The sequence below is a fragment of the Mesoplodon mirus genome (genome assembly GCF_964341445.2).
Source record: "Mesoplodon mirus genome assembly, chromosome: 11".
NCBI lineage: Eukaryota > Metazoa > Chordata > Mammalia > Artiodactyla > Ziphiidae > Mesoplodon > Mesoplodon mirus.
The window spans coordinates 95,093,708-95,104,724 of NC_138987.1; the positions used below are offsets into that span (position 1 = coordinate 95,093,708).

Below are 11,017 nucleotides of genomic sequence, written 5' to 3' on the forward strand. Positions count from 1 at the left end.
GTAAATATAAATGAGAAGAAAGACTTAGCCATGAAAAATCTGAGATCAGAGGGAATAAGAGCAAGAGCACAGCCTATAAAATGAAAATAAGTTCAGCTTTTTCGAGGAACAGAGTGAAAGTCAACATAGCTGGCCTATAAGGAGTAAGAGGGAACATTGTGGGAGATAACTATCTGTAAAAAACTACACTATTTTGCGTTCCTGTTAGCCTGCTGATTGTTCTGAAACATTCAAACTTCGCAGGTAGTCGGTGTCCAGCTAAGAAAATTAGAGTTTCACACTTATATGGGAATCATCAGAGGGGAAAACGTACATTGGAAAATGGTATAACTGGACCATGGCTTTTGTGTCAGCCCAATAAGCTGTTGAAACACCTTGCTTTGCACTGGAAGAGACACAGCAAAGGTTATCAGTGTGTGTAAGTATGTATTCTTTCCTTCTCTTTATACCCCATGGACTTGGAAGATTGCAGATTTATATATATATATATATATTATCTCACGCATTCTTCACAACGTACTGTGTGTAATTAGTGTCAAAGTGTGGACATTAACCCAGATTCCCAACTCTAGGAGATGAAATAAACATTTAAAAGATCGAAGTTTCTTTAACCCAAAGAAATTAGTAAAAACATCAGCTATTCCCTTAAGTACCAAACTTCACTTCCCCTTTGTCATTCATCAGCAGTACTCAAGTATGCCCTTGCTACCCATTGGCAATGTAAAGACATTCATTTCTCAACCCTACTATCCCACTAACCTCTCTGAGCAGCACTCTATATTTTGGAATTTTTATGTTTTTTATACATACTCTTTCATTAACTCATATTTATTTATTCACTCATTCAACAAGTATGTACTGAGTACATACTAGGTTCCAGTTACTATGTCATATATTAGAGTCACAGAAGGAACAAGTCAGAAAAAGTTTTTACCCCCAAGCAGCTTACAGTCTGGTAAAGGATGTAGGTGATAAACAATAATGTAATGTCAGATCTTGACAAGTGACATAGAGGAAGATAAAGTCATGTGGAGTCATAGGGTAGGAGGTTCTATTTTACATAGAGAAGGCAAGTGAAGACCTCTCTGGGTAAATGATAGTTGAACAGTGAGTGAACTGAATTAAAGGGAGGGCAAAACATGCAACTAGATGGAGGAAGAAACTTTTAGAGAAAATTCATGACCCTGTAGTAGGAGGAAGCTTGACATTTTTGTGGAACAACAAAGCCGTGACTATTGGAGAGGGCAGTGGCTATGGTAGGAGAGGTAGCCAGGGGCCAGGTCATGGATAAGGCAAAGTCTTCTCAAATATACAAGAAGGTCTTTGGATTGTACGGTAATTTTGATAAGAAGCCGTGTCGAGTGGGAGAAGTGAAGAAGTGAACTTCTCACCAAAATGATATTACTTAATTATAAAACAACCCCTCTAGCTGCTATGTAGAAAACATACTAGGAACTGAGTGAAAAATAAAGAAGAACAAAGGGAGTTTTAGGACCAATGTGTATCTCTTCATGTCTTAGGTAAACAAATAAATATGATGGTCTAACTAGCCTACAGTAGATGGTAATTTTCTACCCACTTAACCATAACATTTTCACAAAGGCTTTATTCTGAAAACAGAATATCTGTACTCTGAAGTCATATTAATGATAAAATTTGAGGACACTAAGATTATTAACCAGAGTGCTATTTTTATCCCTTCCTTAAATCACTAGACACAGATATTCTACATTCATTTTGTGTTGACCTTAATAACTTATCTGGATGATACTGATACTATGGCAATATATTTTTATAATGATCATTTTCAGATGTCCAAAGTGTCAGAGATATATGAAAATAATAATCTAGCAGATTGGAGAAAAATAGAATAAGATATTACTGAGGGGAAATAGGGCAGTCTAAATGACAGTAAAATATGACATGAAAATTAACAGGAGATAAATGAAACAGATCATTTAAGATAAACAGTTTTAGAACATAGAAAGGAAGTTCCAGCCACAAGGTTTCTATTTCCTCCATTAAACCAGCTACTTACTAAATGATACCTTGAAAAACTAGTCCCCAGGGAAGAATCGAATGACACATTTCTGAAAGCCAGTTTATAGCTTGCTAAGTTAAACTCTTCCAGACTGGAGAAAGGTCCATGAGAATAGAGATGGTAACTTTCTTATTCAACAATAAATCCTCTAACAGTGTCAGGTTCATAGTAGATGTTCAATAAAATAATAGTTGTTAAGTATATGATTATATGAATGAATGGGATTCCAGGGAAATATTACTCCCCACATTATTTCCATCTCAAAGATAGGAATCCCCAACTTTTAATTCTTTGCTTAGATATTCTGTTTCCTAAATTATTTGTTTTCTACAAATTTAAGAAAGGATATCTCAGATTCTGGGAAAATCTCACTTGTCTCTTCATGCTGCACCTACAGTTGTGAGAAAGCACATTTCAGACAGCAGGGAAAACCCATAGCTCACCACAACACCACATTGTAAACTGTTTGGGCCACTAGAGCATGAATTAAAGAGGACAGGAGTAGCTGAACGATCTGGAGGTGAGAGGAAGTGGGTGGAGACAACGTAACTGAATATAAATGCTGAGATATCTCAGAGACTCAGAGACTGAACAAGAGCTCCAGCAAAGACTTTCACTGCAGACTGGTTTGACCTGGGATTAACCAAGGGATCGGGACGAGGATAAAGATGAATTCTGAAGATTGTTCTGCAACAGAGACCAGCTCCTTGCATCTGAAAAGAGGACAACAAAGTAAGTCAGGTCTTACTCCTCATATACTGGTAGCATCTATCAATATATCTATATTTATATCTATCTACCTACCTATCTATCTATCTATGATATATAATGGTAGTTAGGGGGAAAATGAAGCTTGTCTTTTGAAGAACTTGGTTATGTTCTATTTCAGTTGGGATAAAGGAGAAAATGGGGAAGAGGTAAATATTTCTTTTTCTATGAGAAGACAAATAGAAACTTGATAGGAAATCACAAGGGTGAATTTCAGAAGCTCTCTAAATGTTTGTTTCTTTGTTTCAGTTTATATCATCTCAATTTTTCATATTTAATTAGAAATCTCACTGCCCTAGCCCAGTGAACTGTCCATCATTTTCCCATATCCATCCTATAGGAAGCACTGCCTCTCTTTATGGAAAACTCTGTTTTCCACTAAACAATTACCTTCTTGATTGCCTTTACCTTGTACCATTTTGTGCTTTCTGTGTGTGCCGTATCTTGTGTTCTCAAGACAACATCCTCCAGTTGCTGGGAACAAAGGTTTCTAATTTTTGAGAGAATATCCTTATAAACATCTGAACATTTACAGTGTCCAGTGGTAACTTATTAGGAGAAAGTCATGAAAGAATTCTTGAAAATGAAATCTTCTATATTCTTTATGGGACTCTTTTCCTCCATTTCGCTTTTCTATTTCACCCTTCTAATCGTGGGCTTCAAATTCTACGTGAATCAGATGTTTTTCTTCCTTTCTTTTATTTTTCATCAAAATATGATCATCTTTGCTATATACTTTTTCTTCTTTTCTATTTATCTATTCTGTCCTCAGACCTTTCTATTTTCTATTACCAGGATTTTCCTATTGTTTTACAATAATTTGTTTTTGTGAGGCTTTCTTGATTTGTTTCATTTATCTCTCTTCCTCTCTAATTAATGAGGTGCCCCAAGCACTAGCATGTAGGAACTAGAGTTTACTTGTAAGCACACCTAACCAGTAACAAAGAATGTGTTATGAAGAGCAGAGCTAAAAAAATCTAGAGGAAGGGATTGTTTTCTGAGTATGGGTCTAATAGAGTGGTTTGCTTTAGAAAAGCATTCATTACCTCTGATAAACCCATCCTTCACTTAAGAACACAAAATCAAGTGTGGATAACAAGTACAAGCCACACAAATTTTTTGGTAACCAGATGGCCATAACTTGATGGCTCAGCTGAGCTGCCCAAAAGAAAAAATATATTTAAGAATAAAACCACTCGATAAACAGCATAGTTGAAAGAAGAAGGAACTATTGTAGTAATTCTTAACTTTTCCTGAGATCATTCCAATTTTCTGTTGAATATTTAATTTATGAATATTTAGTCTACGTTGCTATTTGTACTTGCTTCATTAGTATAAACAATTATTGAACACCACCCTTGGTGATTCAATATGTACTAATGAATTTGTTTTTGATTTCCCCATTAATGGACAGGGCTTGTAATCAGAGCAGAAGTATGCTCTTAGGGGAGTGTTTTGTTATCTAGGTGATAAGTCAAGCTGTGAGTAACAATAGCCCTCACTAATGGATATAAAGTACAGTCTGAGAATCATCTCCATAGTTTACCCACTGGATAAGCCAATAGAGTGAGTCCAGTGGATAAGCCAATGGGCTCTGGCATCCATGAGTTACTTGGATGTGTTGGTACTTGCTGAGGAGCCAGAGCTGTCCCTGCATTGAGTTTGAACCCCGTGATCTCACATGGTAAGAAGTGAAACTAGACAGAGAGTTCTGAACTTGCTACCCTAGCTACGAAAGGCTGCTTCCGGTGACAGTTGTATGCTGGTGAAAAAAGGAAGGTTTGCTTTAAGAAGCTGAGAGAAATAGAACCAGATAGGAGTGAAGTAAAGTCTTCTCTTGCAAAGCCTGAATGCAGATCTATGTTGGGAAAAACAATCCTCAGACGAAGCAACAGTTGATGCTGACATCCATTACATAGCAAAATTACAGTGAAAGAAAGCAGCATCTCTTTGCCTAGTTTAACCTTAAAGAAATGCTTTAAGGAAAAAAAATACATGAATTTCAAGTTGTGTCTGTATAGACATCCTTTTAATTATGAAAGCCACCCATACTGAAAAATAGGATATTTTTGCATATTGAGACTATTTTTCATGGTAAGTTTTAATATCATTCAAGTAGTTATTTTACATTTCAGTTTTTGAGAGCATAATAGGGATCTATATATTTCCTGTGAGGCCGAATTTTAAATATCCTGATAGCTCATCCTAGCAAAAATCAAATTCAAACTCGGAGTCACAAAATTCCCCTCTCTCCTTTCTCAATTATTTATTTCTAATCTAGAACAGATATCCTTCTAGCTTTGTTGTTGATGGTGGTGGGGATTTTTTTGGTAACTAAGAATCATCATTCACATCATATTCATATTCTAAATCCTTCCACAAAAATATTCCTCATTGATGAAATAAAACTTTTACTTGGTTTTAGCATTATACAAAGGATAAATGAAAAAAACTGATTTCCACCCAATATTTAGTCTATAGTACTGTTAAATTTCCTCTATTATTTTAACTTCTCTTGGAAAATTCAAACATCTTATTTTTCACTCACCTGTTATTTTTAAATGAGGTAAAATTGACATACTATGTATTCACAGATCATACATATACAGTTTAATGAGTTATAACTACAACTCCAATCAACATTTGACATTTTCCATCACCCTGGAAAGTTTCCCTGTGTTCCTTTCCAGTCAAATTAATTTTCTAACACATAAAAGCAATCACTTTTCTCATTTCTATCATCAAGTTTAGTTCAGCTATTCCTGAATGTCATATAAATGAATATATACAATATATAATTGTGACTGGATTTTTTTCGCTCAACATTTTTTTTTTGCGATTCATCTATTTTGTGGCATGCATCAGTTGTTCCAGTTTTTAAATTTCTGAGTAGAATTTCTTGTATGGGTATACCATAATTTGCTTATCCATTTTCCTGTTGATGGATACTTGGTTTATTTCTAGGATTTGGCTGTTAAGAATAAAGTTGCTCTGAACATTCTTATATAAAACATTTTGAAGACGTATTTTCATTTCTCTTGAGAAAATAATAGGAGTAGAGTTTCTGCATCATAGGATAAGTGTATATTTAATTATGTAAGAAATAGTTTTCCAAAGTATTTTTTTCCATTCTACTCTCCCATTCAGTAATATGGACATTTCAATGCTTCACATCTACCAAATTCACAAAAAAGTACCATCCATCTTTTTTTAAATTTTTAGTCATTCCAGTTGTATATATTTTTATATCAATTAAACATTTTTTATTATATCACCCACATTTATACCCATTTATACCATCTCCCTTAAACAGTAACTACAGAGAAGTTAAGGGATTGTACATAGGATGTTCTTTTTATATGTCTCCTAGGGTAATCAGGTATTTACTAAGTGTTCTCATTGTGATTAAAACAATACAATTATGATATATTTAGAATTTTCATAGCTACTGAGTACATATTTGGGGGAGATATTTTATGATATCATTATTGTGACTGGATTGTTTTATTTCTAGCCAGAAATAAACTATCCAAATTCACTCAACACTTGAGGGAAATTAACTTATAAATTTCATATAAGAAGATAGGGAGACACATAGCTATTTTTTTATTTTAAATGCCTCAAGAGAAAATCAAATGTCTCTTTCTTACTTCTATAGCCTGCTTGAATTCATCATCTACTTTCTCTCTTCAGATAATGCCACCGGGCTTCACTTCGCAGCATATCATGAAGGGTCCATTCAAGTTCCCATCCCATGTGCTGTAGTGAATGTGGTCTTCATCACCACTCTAATCATAGCTCTCGTTGCTTTATCAGGTGGGTCTGCACTTCATGAATTCATCAAAAGTTCTGATGAATTTAGGGCAATCTCATTTTTCATACATGGCCAATTTCATAGGAAATGCTAAATATGATTCCACATTCCTTGAATAATTGATGCAATACTTTTTTTTAGTTTTCTAGTGCTTTAGAAATATTAAAAGTGTTCATGAGTTATACAATACTATAGGAGAAATTTACATGTGAGCAGATGTTTAAATCTGGAATAAAAGGGGCCAATTTAGAGTCTAAATATAGAGACGTTTAACTGGAAAAATGTGGGCTGCACATTCATTGTTGATGAAAAAAATAATATCTAAGCCATAGATTAATCAGGAATTGGTCAGTCTCTTATCTCAAAAGCCACAGAATATATATATAGATATAGAATATATCTAGAAGCTCCCAGAGAATCATTTGTGTTATGGTATTCGAAACATACAGCTATACCAAGATACATTTGTGTCTTATACAAACATGAAATTTTACAGTTTTATGATACATCCCCAGCCATAAATTTTTCTGTATTCTGAATTGCTCCTCTGCAAAGCATTCTCTCCTCTACCTTCCAATATAGGTCTGTATATACTACCTCTTCAAATTCTTCCCCATCTGCATTCCGATGCAAAACCTTACTTGGAATTTTAATGTATTTTAGCCTTTCTAGTCCAAAGACTATTTTCAAGATTTTAAAATTTACCCTCCACTTTCTGACCAAAGTGACTCCCTCTTATTTCTTATACCTAGTACAATGATTAGGCACAATGAGAGATCAGATAAAGCGAGAAACTGCCTTCTTCTTACTCTTCCCAGAACTCACCTTCCTTTCTTATCATTTTAAATGGAGTATAACCTATAAAAATTTTGAATCACCATGTTGTACAGCTGAAACTAATATAACATCATACGTCAACTATACTTCAACAAAATTAAAAAAAAAAAAGAATTCACCTTCTTTCCTCTCTTCGTTTATCACCTAGCACAGCACAGCATCCCCTGAACTACTTTTGCGCACTGTGGGTATTTGGTGTCTTGTGTTACTAAAACACACACGTTTCCTGTTCACAGTGGGTCACTACAACTGTCCAGGCCAATATATGTCCTTGGTGCCACCAAACACCCATGTTTCTTCATGCTCAGAAGATTGGATAGTATACCAGGGGAAATGCTATCTTATTTCCAAGAAAACAAGGAACTGGACTTTGGCCCAAAACTTTTGCTCCAAACACGGTGCCACTCTGGCTGTCATTGATTCTGAAGAGGACATGGTAAGATAGTATTCAGAAACAATTCCATAAGATATTGCTATTCTGTTTTATATAGCTAATCTGTGGTTTCCTTTTGTTTCCTTCTGAGGGAAGACATTGTATCTGTCCCCCACCCAGGAAAATTTAGTCACAGAAAGCCACATGATCAGTCTGAGGTCAAAATGAGAGTTCAATTTAGTCTTTAAATATGATTTGTTTAGCCTCAAAGGCCAAAAATCCACATGAGCTGAACCTACGTAGAACTAGTAAATAATCAGCTTAGCTATCATGCCTACGAGTTGCAGATTTAAGAAACAAGATTTGTTACATACTTATCGGGAGAGGTGGTTTAACATACAGTTCCTTTGTGCTTTCTTCAAGATCTTTTTAAAACAACATGTGGGTAGAAGTGAACACTGGATTGGGCTGAAAAATGAAGCTGACCAGATGTGGAAATGGTCAAATGGCAAAAAATTTAATAACTGGTGAGTTTCAAGATATCTCTTTATCCTCCCCAGGATGGCAGCTCAGGGAAACCACTTTCCTTTTTTCCTTTAGAAGTACTGTTCTACATGAACGTTGAGCTCTTTATAAGCAGAACTTTAACAATCTCTTTTGTATGTTATACTCTACGGACTTCTTTAAAGAAGGGCTTTAATATTATCATTTTTTTCTTTTTATCTGCTTGGAATTCATACGATAAATGCTTCTAGTAATTTGACCTCAGCAAATTCGAGTGGAATAAGACTCAGAAATATTCCAGGTATAAATATGATAATGGGAAAAAAAATCCAACATTTCCAATCTCATATTTATATTTTATTGACAAGCGAGTAGTTCCCTTTTTGCTTTCCCAGTTCTCATCTCCACAGGGATAAAGAATAATATTTTCAATACCTAATTAGAAGCTTCTATGGATCTGACAGAAAACCTGCCCCAGAATTAAAGATGCTGACTTTATTTCCATTACCTGTACATTTTAAAGTTTGAAGGACGTTGTATAAGTTTAGCGTTAATCTTTGTCATCTGAAAACTCAGACATGAAAGAATTTCTAGCTCCCTAAATAGTTTTATGAAAATTAAAGATACAGAAAATTAGTTTAAATCTCTAGAAAAGGAATCCTTGGTATGTATCACACCCACAAATGGGCACCAGGGACTGTTACCCTCTCAAACTCTATGCGCTAGTATACATGATTGTTGAATATTTATACTTTCTGGGAATGGTTTGGGAACTCAAAAATGAACGAGTCACTCCTGTGGTGATCCACCAACCAAACAAATGGAGCCCTCTACTCTTAATTTTGTATCTTCTCACCACATACTATTCTTTTGGATCTTTGTCTACTGTCTCTGCAGATTGCTCTGTGATCATTTGATTGGCGCACTTGCCTCATGCATTCTTACTAAGAAAAACCAAAAAAAGCAGAAACCACCAACTCCACCACCACAAAGTTGATTCTCATGTAACTGAACGGAAATGATAAACTGAAAATAATTCTGGTTTCTTTATTGTTGACAGGTTCAACCTTACAGGATCCGAGAACTGTGCATTTCTGAACAGCACAGAGGTCAGCAGCACAGAATGTGAAAAGAATTTACACTGGATATGTAGCAAACCCTCCAAATAAAGAAGAATCATATTTGCTTATATACTATTCTATCATGAAACTCAAGGAAATGTGTGTTGACGAATGGCGCTCTATGGTCAGAAGTTTCCCATAAAGACTTTGTGAAAAAAAACTTTTTACTATTTTGGAAACTTTCTTCCAAACAAGACTGTGGCAAAAAGGGAGAAAAATTCCAGGAATATCTGCACTGTGGAATACTTCTGCCATGAGCTGAAAATGTTACAGGTTGACTGATAATTTTCTCCAAGAATGAGAAAAATGACTTCAAAGCTTTTGAATGCACTTTATATTTTTTTAATTCAGAAATAATAAGGTAACTAAGTTTAGAGTTATTATTTATTGTTGAATGACTGTGAACAACGTGTATCCTTCATGCATTTGCACTGTATGAAGGAATTAAATAGTAGTATTAAAAACTGAATGTAAACAAAGGAAATTTTAACTGGCAACAGAGATATTTCATCTAAATGCATTTTTTTAACTCAGAGGACATTTATAAATGGGCAAATGCTTATGAAATGAAGCTTTGTAATGTTTCTCTCTTTTTAAAGAAGTTTGTCAAGTTACTTTGTCATTTGCCCCCCAAAGAATGGGGTGATCATATATTTACGCTGGTCTTTTTTTTTTCACTTCTTCAGCATAGACTTGTCTTTTTCAATGGTACATAATTTATTGCCTTATACACACTGTTTTACAGAGATAAGGACAAAAACAAAGAATATGAGGAATATTTGTAAAACAGATAAAAGTGTTGGAAAATGTGCAATATGTGATGTGGCAAATCTTTATCAGGAAAAAGTCTGTATTGTTCAAATCTGGAATAATACTAGTCCTGTCTGATTATAACCTTGTGCCTTTCCTGACCTATTCTCCTTTCCTGATCTATTCTATCATGTGCAATACTTCCTGTGAAGTATTTTCTAAGTGCAATAATGTGTGTTTATTTGTTTGTCTTTTGTATCCAATGCAATTATAACCTGCTTTTATGTATGCTAAAATGAAAGTAGAATAAACAAAATGGTTTCAAAAAAGTGGCCATTCCTTCAAAATATATTAAAACATATCTCATGCCAGAAAGGAAGAAACAGAATACTGTAACTTTTTTTCAAAGACATTTCTATTGTAAAACCTTAGATTTATAATATGGTTTGTACTTTGTAAGTTATTTTCATGTCTGCTTTCAAAGGGCTGTATCTACCTTTCTGTAAACAGCAAAAGTTCAGTAAACATTCTAATTGACTTTAGAGGAATTTATGTCATTTAAAAATTTTTGACTCTATCACTTTCTTTCTTTCTTTTATTGTTTATCACCCTGAAGAGGCACAGAGAAATTTGGAGATGGCTAAAGTCACTTCGCAAGGATTTATTTATAAGCTTGTCCTCTTTCCAAAAGAGGATAATTCGTCTTCGTAACTGATGTTCTGAAAGCATCTTATTCATTTCTGAAATGCTATACTCGTACTTATTTACATAAAATAATTCATTCAATAGAAATAAGGCACTACATAATC

General features: G+C 34.4%; 1 protein-coding gene across 1 annotated transcript; it reads left to right on the plus strand.

The window, feature by feature from the left end:
* The first annotated feature begins 2,633 nt into the window (after window positions 1-2,633).
* On the plus strand, window positions 2,634-10,737 carry CD69 (CD69 molecule). The gene is made up of 5 exons (XM_082635619.1): window positions 2,634-2,773; window positions 6,503-6,625; window positions 7,697-7,896; window positions 8,257-8,360; window positions 9,398-10,737. Exons 1-5 carry the CDS (start codon window positions 2,710-2,712, stop codon window positions 9,504-9,506), a joined length of 600 nt encoding a protein of 199 aa, XP_082491745.1. The 5' UTR covers window positions 2,634-2,709; the 3' UTR covers window positions 9,507-10,737.
* Window positions 10,738-11,017: the final 280 nt, after the last annotated feature.